The sequence below is a fragment of the Epinephelus lanceolatus genome, chromosome 21, assembly GCF_041903045.1.
Source record: "Epinephelus lanceolatus isolate andai-2023 chromosome 21, ASM4190304v1, whole genome shotgun sequence".
In the NCBI taxonomy this organism is placed as follows: domain Eukaryota; kingdom Metazoa; phylum Chordata; class Actinopteri; order Perciformes; family Serranidae; genus Epinephelus; species Epinephelus lanceolatus.
In genome coordinates this window covers 5,053,429-5,076,199 of record NC_135754.1, presented here as the reverse complement: position 1 = coordinate 5,076,199, position 22,771 = coordinate 5,053,429, and the positions used below count along the sequence as shown (strand labels likewise).

Genomic DNA, 22,771 nt, shown 5'->3' with positions numbered 1-22,771 from the left:
TAGTTGATTAAACTATTGCCAGAAATACTAGTCAACTAACTGCACACATCCCTAGCGAATATGCTTTTGTTTAACAGGTATAATGTTTACCATGCTCACTATCTTAGTTTACCATGTAGGCATGCTAACATTTGCCAATTAGCACAAGACACAAAGTACAACTGAGGCTGATGGGAATGTTACTAGTTTGCAGATGGCTGGTCATAAAGCAAATTACTGAACATATTACAATGTTAACCTGATGATGGCACAACAGGAAAAGTCAAAGTTATCACGATTCATCCTGGGGAATGAATATGTGTCTCAAATTTTATGACAATGCAATAGTTTCTGAGACATTTCAGTCTGGATCAGAGTCGTGGACCAACAAACATTGTCCCTAGAGCCACACTGGCTGGCGTGACTAGAGAACCACAACTGTAATGCTGTCTGCTACAAAATCTTAATGAGAAATTATAGGTGTTCATTTCCTCTTGCTTCAAACTCCTACCCGTGCGATGTCTGGCTCAGAAGCAATGTAGTTACAAAATCGGGCCATAGCTGTTGGCCCCTCCAGCATCCCCTCATCCATGTTAATATCCAGGACCTGGGCTCCCATCTCCACCTGGGCCTTAGCAATGCTAAGAGCCTCCTGGACAACAAAGAAATAAATAACAAATAAACAGTTAGACACAAGCTAGAATTCCGTCTATGCTCATGATATAACTGAAATCTCAAAATGACAAATGACATAATATTAATAATAATAATAATAATAATAATTTTATTGGAAATCTTTCTCACCTCATAGTTTCCTGTCGTGATCAGCTTGGCAAACCTGCGTGACCCAGCCACGTTGCAGCGCTCACCAATGTTAACAAAGTTGGTGTAAGGACCGATCCTGAATGGCTCTAAACCTAGAAATGAACAGACACTTTTATCACACAAACATCCTGCAGTTTGGACAAACACGGATAAGGAGAGGGAGGCGAGGTTTTCAGCACCACTGTTTGATTTTTAAAAAATAAAAGCATGAACAATCTCCCATGCCTGGACATTTGAACTTTAATTGTTTTATATGTTTAAAACATGTTTTGTTGTAAGCTTTCCCTAGTTTTAAAGGGTGTACCGTATATACTCAAATAAAAGTCTGTATTGAAATAATAGCCAGGGGTGTGTTGTGCATGCACCAATAAAGGCTGCACCTGGAAAAAGACACTGAGGAGGCTGGAGTTATCTGTATTATGATTTAAATGACTGTTATCACTGATTATTCTTCTTTCCATTTTTTTCTGTTTTTAAAGGGCCAGTGTGTAAAATGGGTTGAAAACCGTTGGAAACAGTGACATCAGTGGTCAAATTCTAGATTGCAGGGCTCACTCGCTCACCCCTCCCGTCGGGTAAATGACGGTGGCCTCGTAGGAACAAAAAGCCTTGCGCACGACTTTTTCAGGAGTAGGTCTATCTAGCGACGAGGTGAATGTTTATTTAGAAATCTAAGCCATGTTACGATATTGTAATGAATCCCTCACGAGCAGGAGACCAGAGGAGCGTTCGGGAAAAAGGCCCATTTATTTGAGCACTCCAGAAACTCCGGTAACACTCCACTCCATCCCAAACTCTGACTCTTCTAGCGTAACAGACACACTTCATAACTTTACACACATACTCGTTTACGATACTAAGTGGGGACCCCCCTTCCCTCTCTGCTCCGCCAATCTCCAGCCCACCCACTGACTGACAGGGTAGCCTGTAAACAGTGCTCAGCTGTTTATTTAGCCTAGCAATATCTCCGGACTATAGTAGCTGCAATGGACGACTTTGAACGCGATTTTGAAGAGTTTCTTGTAGCGGACACAGACCCAGAGCCATACCTGTTTGAGCCAGAGCATACAGATGAGGAACTCCATGTGTTTGATGCTGAGCAGGTGAGAAGAGAGGCTGAATGCACAGAATGGGATTCGGTGCTACTGCTGCCATTGTTGGGGAGATATCACCAGGAGGAAAAGTGCCGCAGAGAGTGCATCACAAGGAGTGAAGTTGCGCCTTCTTTTCCTCGCAGATGACGGTTCGGGTTCATTCTCTCCTGTTGCGTGGTAAGTGTGGTCCATTCGCAAACTTTATAACTAAAAAAACTTTTCACTACTCTCTATCGACGAACTACTAACACTGTGCTCTTTCCTCCTCCTTCTTCCTTCCTTCCGCTGTCTTCGTTGGTTCATTTATACACGCGAAACGCGTTCTCTGGCTGGCTGGATTGTCCACTCAGTCTGCCGTACATACATGGCGGCGCAAGATGGCGATCTCTCTAAAGCAAGGCCCTTGCTATATATATATACATATATATATATATATATATGTATACAAAACTTTTCACTACTCACTACTGTGTATATGTATGTGTATATATATATATATATATACACACACATATATATACATATACATATATATATACATATATATACATATATATATATATATATATATATATATATATATATATATATATATATATATATATATATACATATATATATATATATATATATATATATATATATATATATATATATATATATATATATATATATATACACAGTACAGGCCAAAAGTTTGGACACACCTTCTCATTCAATGCGTTTTCTTTATTTTCATGACTATTTACATTGTAGATTCTCACTGAAGGCATCAAAACTATGAATGAACACATGTGGAGTTATGTACTTAACAAAAAAAGGTGAAATAACTGAAAACATGTTTTATATTCTAGTTTCTTCAAAATAGCCACCCTTTGCTCTGATTACTGCTTTGCACACTCTTGGCATTCTCTCCATGAGCTTCAAGAGGTAGTCACCTGAAATGGTTTCCACTTCACAGGTGTGCCTTATCAGGGTTAATTAGTGGAATTTCTTGCTTTATCAATGGGGTTGGGACCATCAGTTGTGTTGTGCACAAGTCAGGTTAATACACAGCCGACAGCCCTATTGGACAACTGTTAAAATTCATATTATGGCAAGAACCAATCAGCTAACTAAAGAAAAACGAGTGGCCATCATTACTTTAAGAAATGAAGGTCAGTCAGTCCGCAAAATTGCAAAAACTTTAAATGTGTCCCCAAGTGGAGTCGCAAAAACCATCAAGCGCTACAACCAAACTGGCACACATGAGGACCGACCCAGGAAAGGAAGACCAAGAGTCACCTCTGCTTCTGAGGATAAGTTCATCCGAGTCACCAGCCTCAGAAATCGCAAGTTAACAGCAGCTCAGATCAGAGACCAGATGAATGCCACACAGAGTTCTAGCAGCAGACCCATCTCTAGAACAACTGTTAAGAGGAGACTGCGCCAATCAGGCCTTCATGGTCAAATAGCTGCTAGGAAACCACTGCTAAGGAGAGGCAACAAGCAGAAGAGATTTGTTTGGGCCAAGAAACACAAGGAATGGACATTAGACCAGTGGAAATCTGTGCTTTGGTCTGATGAGTCCAAATTTGAGATCTTTGGTTCCAACTGCCGTGTCTTTGTGAGACGCAGAAAAGGTGAACGGATGGATTCCACATGCCTGGTTCCCACTGTGAAGCATGGAGGAGGAGGTGTGATGGTGTGGGGGTGTTTTGCTGGTGACACTGTTGGGGATTTATTCAAAATTGAAGGCACACTGAACCAGCATGGCTACCACAGCATCCTGCAGCGACATGCCATCCCATCCGGTTTGCGTTTAGTTGGACGATCATTTATTTTTCAACAGGACAATGACCCCAAACACACCTCCAGGCTGTGTAAGGGCTATTTGACCAAGAAGGAGAGTGATGGAGTGCTGCGGCAGATGACCTGGCCTCCACAGTCACCGGACCTGAACCCAATCCAGATGGTTTGGGGTGAGCTGGACCGCAGAGTGAAGGCAAAGGGGCCAACAAGTGCTAAACACCTCTGGGAACTCATTCAAGACTGTTGGAAAACCATTTCAGGTGACTACCTCTTGAAGCTCATGGAGAGAATGCCAAGAGTGTGCAAAGCAGTAATCAGAGCAAAGGGTGGCTATTTTGAAGAAACTAGAATATAAAACATGTTTTCAGTTATTTCACCTTTTTTTGTTAAGTACATAACTCCACGTGTTCATTCATAGTTTTGATGCCTTCAGTGAGAATCTACAATGTAAATAGTCATGAAAATAAAGAAAACGCACTGAATGAGAAGGTGTGTCCAAACTTTTGGCCTGTACTGTATATATAAAAAAGCATAATTATAAGGCTACGAAAACCAAACGAATTTTATTTTATAGCGATCATACACTTGTATAAACATATTAATGGGTAGAATATTCAGATTCAGATTCAGATTGACAATAAACCATGCCAAATATTACACACTGGCCCTTTAAATGCTGTTTAGCTACTGAGACGACTCTCAAGGCTTCCTCTATTTGAAACAATCATAGACTGTATATAAAGATGGACAACATGACAGCTGCCCAAATATGATGCAAAAACACCGCAATCGCCCCCTGGTGGCTGACTGCAGTTTTATTCATAAACCCTGCCCTAAAAACTCAAATTACACATCAAATTAATTTTTCCCAAAGATGTTTTATGTCATTTTAGCTAGTCGTTTCTTATGTGTGCTCAAGTGTTCGTTTTTCCAATATGTTTGGTTTTAATTAGCTATTTGATGCAACAAAAGGGGGCTTTGGCATCATGATTGACAGCTGTGCATGACAATTTGCATGCTAGCAATCAATGGCCCTGCTTGCGATTGCAGGAGAGGAGGTGTATGGGTGGGAACGCGATACTGCGGAGATGGCTACTGTGCAGACTCTGGCTCCAAATGTCACCAGTGCAAGATGGCAACAGCTGTACATGGGATATTTTGGCTTTACTCTTGTACAGAGTTTACCTCAGGAAGACCAGCAGAGTGATGTGTATGACATGACTACTGTCCAAAGTTTATTCCTGACCTTGTTAACTAGTAAGTGGACTGAGAGATTTTTTTTTTTTTTTTTTTGTTAAACTACGTTACACTGAATCAATCAAGGGATGGGTAAACACAGAGGAAGTGTTAAGTTGGATCAAGAGCAAATTTAAAAAGGAGGTTGGAGCACATGGAGGTTTCTAACAATAAAATTGAAAAACATAAGTTAAGGCCCGTCTTTAAAGGAGTTGCACACAATATTCAAAGCATATCTATGACTCGGAGGGTGATTAGGGTTGTTTGCACATGGCTTCCAACATGAGATAGCAGCTAATGGTGCCAACTCAATAAACAGCACTAACAGGCAACGGTGCTCATAGAGCTAATGTTGTTAACCGGGGGGGAGCAGCGCTGAGTTGCTAGCCAATGGGATACAAACGCAGGGACTTACATGCACTAACATGCGCTCGTGGCTGGATCTACCGCAACACCTCACAGGGAAGTTTAGATAACAACACACACAGAGGAATTGTGACTTTATTCTCTGTTCAGGATGCCATCATTCCATTATGTCTTTACACAGCAAATAGTGGTTTGCTATTATATTAATGTTCTGAATGTGGTACACAGAACATTTAATATAAGCCTGCTTCAAATAAAGGGCTGGTGCAACTGTAAAATGTATTTCAAGTCATCTGTTCAACATCCTCAATTGATTAGTTTATATTCATTATCGACCAGAATAACCAGGATTTTACTGGCTTAGACATGAAAGTCTTTCTGAAAATGAGATTCACACATAGGAGAGACTGCTTTTCTGCCAAGTTTGACAGCAGTCTTCGCAGATGGTAACAGTTGGTTTTAATACCTGACAGCAGCATGTAGTCCTGATAAATATCAGCAGCAGGAACTCTTGGCTGACAGTGTTTGACTGCTTCAGATATGGCCCTGAATAAGGAGGAAAAGGGGAGGGAAAACTATTTTTAAAATGTTCAAACTTGCATGAAATTGAAGACAGACATGTTTTGTGAGGGAAAAAAAGACACTGACCTGATGTGTCCTGGAGTGGTCCCACAACAGCCTCCCACAATATTCACCAGTCCATCCACAGCAAACTCCTGCAAAGATAAAATAAATTTAAAGCTGCAGCAATGAGGCAGCCAGGCTCAGCTTGACTTACCTTGCACACATTTTTCATTTTGAATTTCACTTTTACTCAACCAGGACAGTCTCTTGAAACTAGAGGTCTTTTCCAGGAGACTTTAGGGTTGCAGTGGTGTGACACCGGAATTAGCCCTCTGGGGATCAATAAAGGCTTATCTTATCTTATGTAGGTCTAGCCCTGTTTACTCTTGGTATTAGCATGTGTCTTGGGTGTTTGGATTACAAGTGGACAGTTTGAAGAACAGGTGGGGATGCGCCCAATGAGTCCTCAATGCATATTGAGATCCAACCGCTCAGAGCATGTGGTCTGGGCCACATATTCAGTCTGTCAGCAGTTCATTCATTCATTTTCCGTAACTGCTTATCCTGTTAGAAGTCATGGGGGGGCTGGAGCCTATCCCAGCTGACATTGGGCAAGAGGCAGGGTACACCCTGGACAGGTCACCAGACTATCACAGGGCTTTCCGCAGTATTTATTAGGGATGCACCGAAATGAAAATTTGTGGCCGAAGCCGAATAATATTAAATGCTTGGCCAAATACCGAATACCGAATATCGTTGTTTAGTTTTTCATTAGTTTTTGCAGATGAACCCCCTCCAGATTAGTGTTGTCACTGTACCAAAATTAGGACCCACTGTATGATACCAATGAAAATATTATAGTTCTGAGTAGTATCAGGATACCACAGCGAAAATGAGGCAGATGTGCCTTTTGTCATTTATGAAAAGATAAATCACTTTTCTATAATACATCAATGATATTTCAATGGAATAAATTACTTATTGACTTATTCATACTTCAAAAACAGCATCAATCAGTGATGAACATAGGGGGGATCAAAATAAAATAAATAAATAAAATAAAAATCAACCAGCCACCCTCCTCCCCTGACAAGTAAAGAACAGTCCCTAAAGTGCGGTGAGGTTTGTGGGCCGTGAACGGCTTGTTTCTCCGCTGACACATCACGTATGGTCTGTGTTCGGTTGGCTCAGCTGTTCAGGTACTTCTGGGCAGTCCACACGCCAAGAAGAGGATATTATCGGAGCCGACTTCTCCGTTGCCCTGTAAGCCGATGGCCGCCGTAATTGACAGGAATACATTACTGTCTGTGTCTGTGACCCCCGTTCAACCCACAATCGGTGGGATTCGCCTTTCGTTTCTGCTGCTGGTTGAAATCTGTAGGCTGCTCGCACAGCGTGCTGAATGATTTAAGCCTATTTTGCTCGCTCAAAACTATTTTTAGTCGCAAATGTGAGTGCTGTGACGGGCGGATCGCCACACTGCCGACATTTTACTCCACCCGTCAAGGCACGCAGTTTGATTGCTTTATCAAAACACGCCGCTATTATTCGGCCTTGCTTTTAACTTATTCCACCGAATACCGAATGTGTGTTTTTTTGCAATATTCGGCCGAATATATTCGGTTACCAAATATTCGGTGCATCCCTAGTATTTATGCTAATTTGTCCTAGGCCACATTGAAAGACCGCCTTCTCGGCTGACGTCCTTACTTATCCGACGCCCTGATAGATATTTAATGAATGTTGTGGCTGCCCCAAGCTACTCTCCTCCCAGCAGACGGTCAGCTCAGTGTCTGCCTGTTTAGCACAAGCTAACGCAGCAGTTGTTAAACTCACACTGACACCAAAACTTTGTGGTTAAACCATTATTTTTTTCCCCAGTTTCGCACAAAGATTGATAAAGTATACATATCTAAGGGCATAGTCGCTTTGCGCGACAAGCTGTCCGCTCAGCATGAGTCAGACCCACCCCTCGCTCCTCTTCAGCTCCACCCTCTCATCCAAATATGCTCACCTAAGGTCACTTCTAGCTCCAAAAATCAAAATGCCAAACTGCCAAAGTCCACAAACCAGTGTGTGAAGTCTTGGAGAATACTTCTGTTGTTTTTATACAGTCTCTGGAGATTATATACAAGAAGGCTCACTGAGTGAGTGTTTGATGTTTGAAAGACTACAGTAGCGAAAAATCCCTGATTTTCCTATTCTGGCAGTTCTAACACTGTAAGATATTTTGTAAAAGTGGTGACACATGGTCATCTTGGTCACAATGACCATGTTGATTTTAACATGAAACATCAGTTAAAAAAAAAATGGAATATAACCTTTAAATTAGACGCTGTTACTTTTGGGGTTTCGTCATACCCTCCAAATGTGTTGGGAAGACCTAACAGAAAAAAACACACAAAGACACAGAGCTCATGACATCATTACATCATCATGTCTGAAACATGATGCAACCTATAGTAGGCCAAGGGTCAGTGTGTGCTACAGCTGCTTAGACAGAGCAGCAGAATCATTAACAGTGTGTTGACAGTGAGTACACTAACCCAATAATAAACTTCCCTGCAATACACTCTGCAATCCACATAGGGTGAAACTCCAATCATTTTATGGCTGTAGTTTACATTGGTGGTGGTGGTGTATCATTGAATTGCATTTGTCCCTGCTATATATAAATGTGTAGGACCAAATGTTACATATACCATGTTCGCTTTTTTTTTTTTTTTTTTTTTTTAATAATATACATTAATACAGTATATGGTAAATTGTGCATTATGTAAACATGTGTACCATATAAGCTCAGGGCACAGTTGTATGGAGTGTGCTGATGGTACCATTAAAGACTTCTACAATGTAATGTATTACTTAATCAGAAGATCATTAAATACAATTTCCATTTTTCAATAGAACTATAAAAATAATTCCTTAGAAAAGGCTTTTACAATTTCAATCTATTTATGTTTCCTCTACATTATCAATTTGATTTAAAAACTTTTTTTTAAAATTTAAGTGTGTATAAATTTTATGAAACCTTAAAAAAACAAACAAAAAAAAAACCCAACAACAACATTTAATTCAGTGTAATCCACAACACCAAGAACTTTGGTCAGCTGTTAAGCTCTGGCACGACTAATGCCAATATATAAAATCTAAGTTGAATATCTAATTAATGATTTTATCAATAAAAAATGAAAGCATCATTTCATTTTAAGTGTACTTGTAAATAATCTCCAACTTCTAACGGCCTTTTCAAAACATGACTATAATTAAACATTGAAAAAGCTGAGGTATGAGTTTGGGCACTCTCAAGACTCCATACATTCTGTTTACTGCTGCAATGAGACATTCTAAGTAACTCTTTGAGCAGGACAGCTACCTTTCATGTACAACTGTAAATGTGGTTGCAAAATTTGCATGTAAGCCCTGACCACTTCATGTAAAAAAAAAAAAAAAAAAAAAAAATCAACCACAGATTTCAGGCCTGTACTGCCTTAAAGACATGTAGTTGTTCAGACAGAGTGAAGGTTACCTGCATTGGGATAACAGATAATGAAAGCTGTGGTGCTTTTTCCTATGGCCTCAATGAACGGCCTCATCTCTGTCGCCCCCAAGGCACAGTTAAGACCTATGCTGCAACACAGAAAGGGAAAAAACCAGTAAGACCAGCACTGAGAGGGTCAGGAGGAGGAGCTTCTACCCTGCAGCCACTAGGATCCTAAATAAGGTTACTGCTTAAGACAAAACCAGTAAGAAACCAGAGTTTGCATCAATACTGCAACACAGAGTGGAAGTAGCAGAAGTAATGCAAAAGAGTTATGTCATTGTCAGAACTCTGGTATTATTTGTATGCAATAAGTATAGTAATGTGTAGTGTACAGTAACTCACCATAGAGGGTTAGCATGAGCTACACTCACTACAAAGGCTTCTCCTGTCTGACCAGACAGAGTACGTCCACTCCGGTCAACAATTGTCCCTGAGATCTGTATAATGAGTGGGGCAAGATGGCGAGAAGGGCATTGAAATATATCCCAACTCAACCTTAACCAAGAGCACGTTCATCTTTTATCTTTTATATGAATTCGGTCAGAAACTCGATATATAGACAATTTGTGAGCACTGCACTCAAAATTGAAACAGGAAATTATAGTGTGAATATAACACATATTATAAAAAAATTCACTTTTACATTAATTGTGTATGCTCACGTGCCAACCAAAAGAATCTGACTACAAGCACTCCAGCCCATGCATCAACTGTTATAAGAAAGTATCAAAGAGATCATGAATAAAATATCACAGACATACAAATATAGGTTTTCTTTCGTAGCTCTTTTCAAACAGCAGGTCAATGGCAAACAAGGCGGCCTGCAAGGGGGAAACATAGGCAAAGACATAAATTCATGTGCTTACATCAGGTTACATTATATTGTAACAGCAACTTTAAACTAGATTTTTAACATGTCCACAGAAAGTACTATTTTCTGATTGGCTGACAGGTGTCCATCAAAATTGTATATCACAGAAATTAATACATACTGAACTTAGTATCTAAAAATGACAAAGACCAAAATTTGACTTGTTGAAATTTATTTGGCATATGCACTGTATGCCATAGAAATGAATATATTCAAAGAAAAAAGCATATTAAGTAGGGTTAGGGTTAGCGCCACATCCACTTAAAGCTACAGTGTAAACCCCAATCCATCCATGACACAAAATTAAATGTGAAGTCTACACAAATGACTTAAACTTAATGTTCACTTGTCACAAAAACTCATCCCTTGTGAGCTTGAGATAATTTTTCATGTTAAGTCAACAATTTTTGAGTTTTGAGTTAATCTGACTAGAATTTATGAAATCGATATCGCCTTATTAGTTTAATACCAATAAACAAGACTATCATTGTGAACTTAACATATTGTGGCATGTTAAGACTCAGTGGGTGGAGTTTCCCAGCATACCATGAGACAATGTGTTTAAGGCCATAAGCCCAAGAGACTGTTTAAAGGTGCTCTATATCACCTCCCGCCTGTATGGATATTAAAGTGTCTAATATAAAATTGTGCTGAGGTGAAATAAAGAGCAGTTCCTGGTTCAAAATTCACAATTTCATCAGTTAATTTGCCTTATTCTAAAAAGAATGTTGTAAAATTGACTCTGTAAAATGTGCACTCCATGTTTCTATGTTCATGTTCATATGATATAGAATTAAATGGTCAAACAACAACAAAAAAGAACTTATGTTAAAGTGGCATAAAATTCCTGTCAGACAAGGGTCATGTGACACATTTATTTTGAGTCTAGTGCACTCAAAACCTTTCTGGTACTGTATTGTATTAAACTACTGTACTGTATTGTAAAAACTAAATTGCATTATACTAAAAGTTTTGAGTGCAAGCTGTTTCCAAAAAAAATTAAGTTGAGTGAGTGTACTGGGGTTTACAGTGAGGTGGTGAGATAGCCACGGTAAGCCTTGATTAAAGCCAAATTCATCTACTTTTCCTGCTTCGCCTCCTGTAATTAAAATATATAAGTGTTGGTAAAGTAATACTTTGGTAATTTGTGTGTTATCCAAAAACCAGCAGCAATAGCAATCTCGGAAAATAACACCTGTCAAAAAGGTATTAGCCTAGCTAACTGTCAGCTTTTGTCTTAAGTGCAATTCATAATTTTGTGAGATTAAGTTATTCTTAATTCTTATATTTAAATGTATTAAATTGTAATTTTTTAAACGTTAATCTCAAATTAATTACTAACAAATGGTTGATTTCATTTTTCCAAAGGTCCTTGTCAATAATTTTGTTCTCTTAAGTCTAAAAATACATCAAATAAGACATAAGTTAATAGTTATAGTACACCCAATCAACCTGAACATTTCAGACCTCTTTCTATCATCTGCAGCTTCTCTGTCGACAGCTCTCTGCCTTTGTATGGCAGAATGAATCATACAGAAGAAGTCAAATTAATTAGTAACATGTTAAAACCAATCAGATGAGATACCTTAGCATTGGCCGTATCAAAGATGGTTTCAACCAAAAGGATGTCTGCTCCTCCATCTAATAAACCTCTGACCTGCTCTGAGTAGGCTTCTACAAGCTCATCAAATGCTGGGGAAAGCACATACACACAAACACATTTCAGTGAATACAATAACGAGCTGTACAATAGGACAGGAGTTACTAATAACATTAACAATGGCTCAGTTCTACCAAGTCACAGCAGTGTGACAGCAAGCCAGCATGAACAATACAAACTGAACTGCTGTGGGTACCTTGTGGGTCGAAATAAATGTTATACATTACAATAAATCTTGTCTATCATGTGGGTTTCTCTCTCTCTTTCAAGGCTGGACATATACTGTATCTATAATACCCTGCATGTTCCCAGGCCCTTGTCCAACTCTTTTCGCCCTGAATCACTCAGTCACTTTAAGGTGTCCAAAAATGCACAAAGACAAAAAAAAAGAAACGTTAAGTCATCTTACTGATGTTCCTGTAGTCAGGTCTCTCCACAGATGGAGATACAGACAGGGTTTTATTGGTGGGACCCACTGCCCCAGCCACATAGCGTTTACAACCTGATAACACACACACAGATTACAGTTGATGTTACACACATAAGGAAATCCCAGAGAGTCTGGCGTGACACATTTATCTACTGACAGTGATATGCTGCTAAAGTTCAGCTGACCAGTTTGTTTGGTGACATCATTGGCTGCCCTCCTCGCCAGCTCCGCTGACGCCCTGTTGAGACGATAAGCCTGCACAACAAACAAAAACACACACCTAAACACATCTACATGTTAAAGCAAGAAACGAGTTTGTGACTACTTAATATTTTTTATGACTATACAGAACTGGAAATACCCTCGCCTTTTCACTGGGGAACTGTACAAATCCCAAATCACATGACAGTTACACAAACATAGTATACAGATGTAGTAATACTATGAAGACAACCTCTGAAGGCCGATGCAGTACCTGCCAATAATGTCAGAAAATAAGGGTGAGAATAGGATAATGTAATTACATCTTCAACAAATAATTTAATTTTGTGTGTTAAGAGGTTTTAGGCCAAATTAGTGTTGTAATTTTATAATTTCGTGTGAAGAGCAGGGTTTACATTATCCGGTAATTACTAGGAAAATCTGTTGAAGTCCGACATATTTAAATCTCTCTGGTCATAATGTGCAGTGAAAATAATTCTCTCTTACACTGTGTCCTAACTGAATGCAACGCTAGCAAGCATCTGTGACAAAATCATTTTGATTGCATTGTTTTCTATTTGAATGTCCTAACTAGCCATGGGCAATGCAACACTGCTGTTTTGAGATAAACTTTTGTCAAACACCCTGCTCCTTTTTATTCCTGTTGCTTGCATTGATATCACCGCAATGGACAAGAAATGGACAAGTCATGAATTCGAAATGAGCAATTAACTATACAATGCCTTCTCTTATGTTACTACAGAACTCTCAATGAGGTGGCAGCTGGCTGGAGGGAGATCACAGGGGAGCTGAAAGTTTCTGGTAAATGACCATTGCTAATAACAAGCCATAGCTGTTGGCTATACTGCACGTCTTTTTCAATAGGTGGTATAGTGGTTAGCACTGTTGCCTCTCAGTAAGAGGGTTCCTGGTTCAATCCCAGGAGGGAGCCCTTCTGTGTGGAGTTTGCATGTTCTCCCTGTGTCAGTGTGGGTTTTCTCCGGGTACTCCGGCTTCCTCCCACAGTCCAAAGATATGCAGGTTAGGTTAATTGGTGACTCTAAATTGTCCGTAGGTGTGAAAGGTTGTCTGTCCCTATGTAGCCCTTTTTAGATAGGAATTGTGCAAATTTGCAGGAAAGCCCAATCAGTCTTTTTTCAGCATTGGCAGTATAAAAACAAAATCGGGGAGTGCAGCAAAATGCCACCTACCTAATTTTTTTTGGGGCAATGGGGGGCGTGAGCAAGTAACAAAACGTGTAGCTCTGCGTGTGACGTAAACAGTGACGTGGGAGGGAAGCCGCGACTAGTCAGTCCTTCAGCAATTCCCCAGTTGCTCATCTTTACAGTGTCTGTCAGGTTTGCGTTTCCCTCTTGCTACTAGCTGCTCGCTAATTCCTGCTATCAGCTGTTTCCTGTTTATCCACCGCCAGTGACTTGCACGTGCGGCGTCATCAACAGCTCCTCCCACAAGTCTTCAACAGCCCCTCCCATTGCAGAAGGCCACCTCAGTCTGTTTAAACTAAAAGGGTTCCGCCAATATGACTACCCTACGAGGCGGAAAATTGGGCACCACGGATCAACTCGCCAATCCGGCTCTGTGTGGCTAAACGCTTGCAGCTTGCCGGCAAAACGGCCCAACATTCGCGGAAAATCTGGCAGTGTAAAAGAGGCTTGCGTTAGCCCTGTGATAGTCTGGCGTCCTGTCCAGGGTGTTCCCTTCCTCTCGCCAAATGTCAGCTGGGATAGGCTCCAGCCCCCCCGTGACCCTCAAGAGGATAAGCAGTTACGAAAATGGATGAATGGATCTTCATGGTTAAATGGAACAAATTTAGGAAGATACCAACTACTCACTGGAGTTGTTCTGATAGTGATACCTGCATAAAAAAAATGCTTCTGATACTGCCTAAAATACTGGATCAGGTATCGGCAAGTAAACAAGTCCACGCACTAATCCAATACCACATAATTTATTGACTAATTTTAAAGAAGTTTCAAACCAAGATAAAATTACAATTTTACTGAAAAAATTATTCTGCACCCTCTAAAACAGGAGCCTACCAAGCAAGTTGCGCTGCACAGCCACTGGCAACTACTGTTTAAGAGCAGCAAAGAAGAATTCATTTCTGGTAAAGAGTATAACATTAGCATTCAGCAAAATGTCAAATAAGATAATAAAAGAAAAGTTTTTTTGGCGCTATTCTCTGTGTGTATGTGTTCATGTTTTACGTAAGGTTTAACCAGAGCCAGACCCTACAACAATGACAGCAATCATTTAATGTCATATTTGTCATATTTAGCATATGAATTCTTGAGTTATGGCCAAAAACATGTTTTTTTTAAGGTTGTTGTGACCTTTGACCACCAAAATCTAATCAGTTCATCACTGAGTCCAAGTGGACATTTGAGCCAAATGTGAAAATATCCCCTCAATGCGTTCTTGAGATGCCGGACGGTCGCAAGGTCACAGCGATGTTGACCTTTGACCACCAAACACTAGTCAGTTCATCATTGAGTCCAAGTGGACATTTGCTCAGAATTTGAAGAAATTCACTCAAGGTGTTCCTGAAATATTACATTCACAAGAGTAAGACAAATGAGGTCACAAGGAGGAATCAGGAATCAGAATCAGTAAGAGTAAGAGTAAGGAAAAAATGGTATCGGAGCATCTCTACTACTCAACCATCTTTTAAGTGGTTACATGTCAGTATGACCTGAACACACATCTGAGAATGAGCTGGCACAACAGTGCAAGCATTTGTTTTTAGGCTCAGTAAACCGATAACATTTGACCAGACTTTCTCCCATTTCTCTGGCACACTGAAATCCTCCAGGACACGTGGAACAGCACCAACAGAAACTCTGGTGAAGACTTTTGCAAATTGACTCTATTGTGAAAATGGAGCCAAACATTTTTAAAATACCATAAGATGGACAAATATATGTATGTATCTGATCATTTATAAAGGTATGAAGTTTATTAAGACAAGAGGGTCTGTGTCTCAGTCATGTCTGCCAAGTGCAGGGAGGATATTGTAGTTTATGGTGTAGATAAAAAGAAAGGCCAGAGAACTAGACAGCTGTGTGTAGCAAAGGGGTAGTTCTATGAAGTGCCCAGTGATCAGTGGTCATTGAGTTCATATCAGTTAGTCTGTGTTTTTGACCTTTGTTTCTACAACCACATAAGTGCATTATGTGTCCAAAGTGGTGTAGCAGTGTCAGACATCATACCATGTGTTCCAGCCCATAGTCTGCCTGGGCGACAGAGGTGCTGCTGAAGGTGTTGGTCTCTATGATGTCAGCACCAGCCAGCAGGTAGTCCTTTAGACACAGAGAGCACAGGTTAGACACTGTGGACTGTTTTCATAAAGACTTAGCATAAAGTCGTTGAAAATGAGGTCTGCAGATTATCCAGAATAAGACATGCTAACTTTGAGTTTGTCAATTGTCACTCTGCCCTGCTTTGAGCAACAAAACAAAATTCCATTCACTTATTTTGTACTGAGTTGAGGGCAGAAAACTCAGAATACCACAGATATCTCAAAATCACAACACATAAAACTGAAATCAACTGCAAGGTTGACATTGCTCAGTGTCAGGGAGCCACAGTATTCTCGGTAAACAGGCCCTGGACAGTACCTTGTGTATTTTGTAAATGATATCAGGCTGTGTGATGGTGAGAAGGTCGTTGTTGCCCTTCAGTGGAAGAGGGTGCTCTTTAAACTCTTCTCCCCTGAAATCTTCCTCTTCAAGTTTATGCTGCTGGATCATTGTTCCCATACCACCATCCAGGACCATAATCCTTTGCTGCAGCACTGCTCGCAGCTCGGACTCCAATGGGCAGCTGCATCCTGGAAAGCAAAAAACATGGAACTTCATATTTATCTGTTCATTCACATTTTACAGTAAGACAAATGTTTCAAAAGAAATAAACAAACAACTGGAAAACATACTTCAATTGAAAATTACTAAGTGATAACATATAATGGGAGAAATAAAACTACCACTTCTACTGGTCCCACTCTTTGGGTGAAACTACATGATAAACTACCTGATTTGTGTTCATTCAAGGCAAGATGGCGGCAGGTCGGACAGGTGTTGCGGCTGCTCTGCTACTCTATGTGTTAATGCTTAAGTTTGTACAACCGGCAGACATCAAACCATCCCAAGGAGCTCTCAATTGTAATCGCTTGGAAACGATCTACAGCAATCATGACAAATTTGCCCCGGGATTCATCAGTATACAAACAAGATTCACACCGTCTTTGGATACAGAGAGTACGCCTTGGCTGTTACTTTCCTAATCCCACAGCGGTACAACCGAAGGAAAAAAGGACATCATGCAAACAGCAAATCAACGAGGCCCTGATAAGAGCCATCTGCCTTCTTCTATCCGGGGATATTCATCAGTGTCCCGGTCCACAGGGAACAGATGAAACACACAACCCTAACAACTTCACCTGCAACTCCACCGTTTCTCAGGTATGTAATACAGGAAGCTATGCATGCTCGAAATTCAGCCAGCAAACTTACCATGTACCACAGTGGTCTGTACTAGGACCACTTCTGTTCAGTCTCTATATAAATGACTTGCCCTCTGTGTGCTCTGAGGTGGAGACCCAGCTATATGCTGATGATGCAGTGATTTATGCCCATGGCAGCACAAAACAACATGCTGCTGCAAAACTCACTAATGCACTGTACCACATCACAAACTGGCTAAACCAATCATACCTTCAACTTAGGGCAGCACGGTATATGCGGTAGACGGTAGAAATGATATAAATTTGGCCCACGGTAGAGATTTGCGCTCTACCGTCCTATCGTCGATGACGTCATCGCACCTGCCTCAGTGTGAAAATGGCTGCGAGCACAGAGACAGCGGAGCAAGAGGAGCTGGTTCACATCTGTGATTTAGCGTAGCACGTGCAACATGTGTTGCTGGAGAACTTGTGAGTGAGTGAGTGAGTGAGTTAATGTTTTATGAACAGCCCCGGACTTCTCAGACTCTTTTAGCGACTTACCGCTCAGAGGGAACTCATTCAGTGTCTCCTCTGGCAGCAGCACAGCGTCTCTCCCTCTCCTCTCTCGCCGTGCGCACACGGGAGTTGGTTTTCGGCAAGAGAGTTTGTCATAAACCTTTGGTAATGTAAACCTATGTGACGCTAGGGGCTCCACAAAAAACTCCATATGTGAATGTGTGATAGTTGTGGTATCATAACAGCCTGTCACAGGTTACAGCTTGATGATTAGAGGAGAAATGGCAGAGCATAAAGGTCCAGGTGGAAAAAACACAACTCAGTCATTTAGGATTTTTCTAAAAGAAGGAAATTACCTTTTGATATAGATCCCAGGGGACATTTTGCACCATAGAGTACTGGGTTTTAATTTTGAGTTTTGAGATCTGCATTCTGCACAATAAATGCTCTAAAAAATACATTTTATCTTTGTTTTTGTTGTTGTTGTTTTTTTTATCAATTTAGCTTTGCTAAGGGACTACAAAACCCATTCAGAAACGCTTCTATTATAACTTTTACACTTAAATTTATACCGCGATATATACCGTTACCGTGAAGGGATTCGATTTATACCGTGATATGAATTTTAGGTCATACCGCCCAGCCCTACCTACTTCAACTCAACACAACTAAAACTGTCAGCATGTTTTTCTCTAAAAATCCATCTACCACCTCAGAACCAGTCATAATGCTGTCAGGAAAAAAAATGCAAGTTGTCTCTGAATATAAATATCTGGGCATCCTGATCGACTCTCATCTGTCTTTCAAATCCCATGTTAAAAAAGTGTGTCATCAAGCCAAATTTAACTCACCAACTTCTGCTTTATTAGAAACTCAATGAACACCAACGCAGCCAAATTGTACATGAACACAATGATACTATCACATCTCACATACTGTTTGGCAAGTTACGCACAGGCCAATAAAACAACACTAAAACCTCTCGAAGCACTGTACAAACAAACGCTCAAAGTTTTGGATCGCAGATCGAATAACTACTACCACTGCCAAAGTACAAACTTTTGAGCTGGGACAATTTAATCAAGTACACAAACCTTTGTCTTGTTTTTAAGATCATACATAACACTGCTCCCCCTCCACTTCAAACTTTCATCACACAGAGGTCAAGCAATAACCGGGCAACGAGAGGTGCAACTCGAGGAGACTGTGTCATACCCATTAGGAAAAGTTCCTTTAGCCACTCAGCATTTTCAGTTAAGGCGTCGCAGGACTGCAATACAGTACCAGTACACATCAGAGAACTCAGTTCATACCATTTGTTCACAAAACAGTTGAAATCATGGCTCATCAATAATCAAACCTGTACACATTAATACTCAACTGCTGCCTCTGTCTGCTCTTTAACAACTGCCTGCCTGCCATATTCTTTTGCTTATGTCTGTCTTGCTGTTAGGGGTGGGGGAAATTTCCGATTCTTAGATGCATCGCGATTCGGACGTGGACGAATCTGAATCGATTCACAAACGTCCAAATTTCGATTATTTAAATCTGTTAATTAGAGTAATACAGAAGGTTCTAAATAATGCGGAACTAAGAAGTGCGGTACGTGTCATCTCCGGGACACTTTGGGATGCGCACCTGGAGCAGACACGCCGACACGCGCACAGAGGAAAACAAACATGGCTGACCGCTACCACCTCGCCGTGAGAGCTGAACCGCTTCTTCTAGCCTAATTTAAAAGCAGATGTGTGGAAATGCTTTGGCTTTTACAACGTTGACGGCGGAAGCGAACTGGACAAGAGCCACGTTATATGTAAGCTGTGTCGTGCTAAAATAAAATACTTTGGCAACACAACAAACATGAGAAGCCATGTAACTCGATTCCACCTGACGGAGGAGTCAGGGAGACGGCAGGCTGTTGTTGCTGCGGCAACTAGTGGCGCTACCGACCAGAGAACAATCGAGGAAGCAATTAGAAAGCTGCCACCCTCATCGGAAAAGGCCAAGCCAATTACGAAGGCCAGCGCGGCATTTATTGCCAAGGATTTGCATCCTTATTCTGTGGTGGAAAATCAGGGATTTCGAGCACTGCTGCATACACTGGAGCCCAGATACACCATCCCATCCCGACGCTATTTCACTGACACTCTACCATCAAACCAAAACAGAAGTCATGGCCTCACTGTTGAAGGCAGGTAGGAACGCGGTTACATGTGATGCGTGGACGTCTGTCGCCACCGAATCATTTGTTACTCAAACTGCGCATTTTATCTTGTGATTTAAGATACCTGTTGTTACCTTTGGTTCCGTACAACGAAGTTGTAACTTTCCAGTTTGCAAGCATTTCCATTTATATGTTTAATAAAATATAATGGAAATGAATTCAACTCTTTCTTATTACAAATGCACTGTTTTTAAAAATTGCAAGTGTTGAATGCTTATTCAGTGAGACAAAAAGAAATGTGTGTTGTGAAAAAGTGCATCAATATACATAAATTAAAGATGCATCAATAATCGTTTTATAATCGAATTGTAGCCCCTGAATCGTAATCGTAATCAAATCGTGAGGTGCCCAAAGATTCCCACCCCTACTTGCTGTTGTTTGTCGCAGTCTATGTTTGTTTTTTGTGAATTAGGCTACTTTGTAATTGTTACTTGTAGAGTTTTGGCTTGCTCTGCTTTTGTTTGTGTTGCTATGTTTACCTGTTACTATGTTTTTGCTTCAACTGCATGCAATGATGTTGTTTTAAACTTGTTCTAACTTTTTTATTACTTAGGCTGCCAACTCAGATCTGGCCAGGGACTGCAGATGAAAACTAGCCTTTTGGCTAATTCCAGTATATTTACAGTTCACTGTTCATTAATATACATTGTCCCTGATAAATAAACAAATAAATAAATAAATAAAATAAACATAATTTTTCCGATAATGGTTGATTGTGATTGGGCACTGATTAGTTTCAATTAACATTTATTACAAATAACTTAATAAGTCTTCTTCAGAGTTTCTGGGTCTGAGCGAAAAAATGATGAATAATGTGTTTTTCCTACACAATCACCAGTAAACTGGTGGAGGGAATTTATGGACGTGGTGCTAAGTCCTACTTAAGTCAACTTGCGTGTGGGTGGGTTTATTAGCCTTTACCCCGCCTCACCCATCCCCAGGTCCTGTCACGTCCTGTCAAAGCTTTGAATATTCGTGGGTAATAATCACTGTAGCTTTAAAGCTCCTAAAATGGTATTCATGACAGCCCTAGGTCACATCGGAGGTAGCGAAATTACATGTTTCCAACACTACTTGGTTAAATGTGATCAAACCCATATTTAATGGAAATAAAGTTATTACCAGACCCATATTTTAATCCCCCATGACCAATACTCTGCCTTGTAAACACAACTTCACTTCACAACACTACACTGTTCACTTCATTAAAATAATGAAGTTCAGATAAGATTACAAAGAGCTTTATGCTGACCCAAGGGGAAAGTGTTGTGCAGCAGTACAAAGTAGCCTGGGAAAGAGTACAAAAATAAAATATTCATATGATGAATTATTATGTATCAATAAATGGATATTTTTTACTCTGTAGGCACAATATCAAATCAGTACAGATATGTGTGTATGGTTAATTTGGCATGTTCACAATAATGTCCCATGATATTGCAAATGATGTGCCATTATGTTCCGTAAATCAGAGAGTTGTAATAATTGTAATCCGCAAGGGAGGAGAGTTCATTACACAGCTCTAACTTTTGAATAGCCTATCAGTCCATGGTGCAGAAAAGTAAAGAAGATTGTTTAGCTGCAGCCTTGTACCAAGTTTTAACATTTCATTTTGGTACCCACACTGGATTTGCCTGCTATCAGACAGAATTGTCAACTCATTACAATCAACTCAAACTTGGTGGAGTGGGTGGCCTCAAAGAGCTTGAAGAAGGCAAACTCTGAATGTCACGAGAAGAAAAGCTAAGAGCTTTGGAAAGACACTTACATAAACATTTTTTATAAGCAACCCTTAGATTTGGTTCTTAAAAGAACAATGCCCAAGATAAGAGTTAAGTGGGATATTTTACAGTGTAAAAATAAACTTGTCAGTGCTCTCTGGTGAACATACAGTCTGTGATGGAGGCACTGTTTCTAAGTTAAACACCAATGTCACCTAATGTGGAAAATATAGCAACAACAGTAGATAAGAAACAGCACACTATAGCTGAATTTATTGATTTACGTTAAGTATTTGATACAGTCAATCATTCCCTACTGTAAAAATGAATAATACTTAATCACATCTTCAAAGATAACTTGTGGTGTTTAACAGGGTTCAGTATTGGGACCTGAGTTATTTATACTTTATTTAAATTATATTTGTATGGTATCGAATTCCTTTCCATATGCTGCTCCTGTGCAGTTAACCCCTCTCCATCATCCCCCTCCCTCTCTCTAACCGTCGCCCTGTCTGCAGACCTGATCGGTGACTTTCACTACTGCTGGTTGCTAGTGAGAGCTTCAATGAGTAGCCATCATACTGGTCAGACTAGTCCGTCTGTTACATGTCTAACTTCATTACCTGCTCTGTCATGTTGTACAAGTCACTGCTGGAATAAATGTACTATCACAGACAAATCTACACAAAACCTACACAAAATAACATCCGGTTAAATGTCATTGAAAAGTAAGCTCGTGCACACTTGTCACACAAACACATGCGGTGTTAAAAGTGGACAGCAGTGAGGTTAATATGACTGGACACAGAGATAGCATGACAGGCTAAGAGCTAACTGTTAAAGCTTGGTAAGCTAACGAAAGTAAATATTTACCCGCTTCTGAAGAGTATTTAATAATGTTAGTCGGGGCCATCTTGTGAGGAGCCAGCCTTGATAACAGCCCTGCGGTCCGTCTGAAGACCAAGCGGTGAATAATGCAAGTCGACTTTTCACAACTAACCGGCTCTTATTTTCCCGGAAAGCCGCTCTGCTTCAGCTTCCGGTCCCCCCGCGGCAACATCTGCACTTCCGGTCTAAGTCTTTCACAGTTAAAGCCCAGCAACACGGCATCTAAAGTTTTTCCTTTACTATATGTGTTTAAATCATAGCCTAATAATTAAACGGTCTTTGGCTATGCAATTTTAAAATTGAGAGAAGCCAAACAAGTGATTTACAAACTAAATCAAAATTAGAAAATAAGATTAAACTATGAAGGATTAATTTATTTTTGATGTGAAAGCACCACCA

General features: G+C 40.2%; 1 protein-coding gene across 1 annotated transcript in view; it reads right to left on the bottom strand.

Moving 5' to 3' along the window:
• The window catches only part of mtr (5-methyltetrahydrofolate-homocysteine methyltransferase), a 50,077-nt gene extending 27,559 nt beyond the window's left edge, over positions 1 to 22,518 (bottom strand). The window contains exons 1-14 of the mRNA XM_033611824.2: positions 22,358 to 22,518; positions 16,200 to 16,411; positions 15,792 to 15,881; positions 12,546 to 12,615; positions 12,340 to 12,432; positions 11,856 to 11,962; positions 10,161 to 10,220; positions 9,742 to 9,836; positions 9,385 to 9,485; positions 8,177 to 8,238; positions 5,940 to 6,007; positions 5,758 to 5,837; positions 784 to 896; positions 491 to 631 (exon numbers count right to left, since the gene is read on the bottom strand). Of these exons, the coding sequence (XP_033467715.1) occupies positions 491 to 631; positions 784 to 896; positions 5,758 to 5,837; positions 5,940 to 6,007; positions 8,177 to 8,238; positions 9,385 to 9,485; positions 9,742 to 9,836; positions 10,161 to 10,220; positions 11,856 to 11,962; positions 12,340 to 12,432; positions 12,546 to 12,615; positions 15,792 to 15,881; positions 16,200 to 16,411; positions 22,358 to 22,397 (1,332 nt within the window). The 5' untranslated portion in view covers positions 22,398 to 22,518. The remainder of the gene's footprint in view (positions 1 to 490; positions 632 to 783; positions 897 to 5,757; positions 5,838 to 5,939; positions 6,008 to 8,176; positions 8,239 to 9,384; positions 9,486 to 9,741; positions 9,837 to 10,160; positions 10,221 to 11,855; positions 11,963 to 12,339; positions 12,433 to 12,545; positions 12,616 to 15,791; positions 15,882 to 16,199; positions 16,412 to 22,357) is intronic.
• Between the last annotated feature and the right edge of the window lie 253 nt (positions 22,519 to 22,771).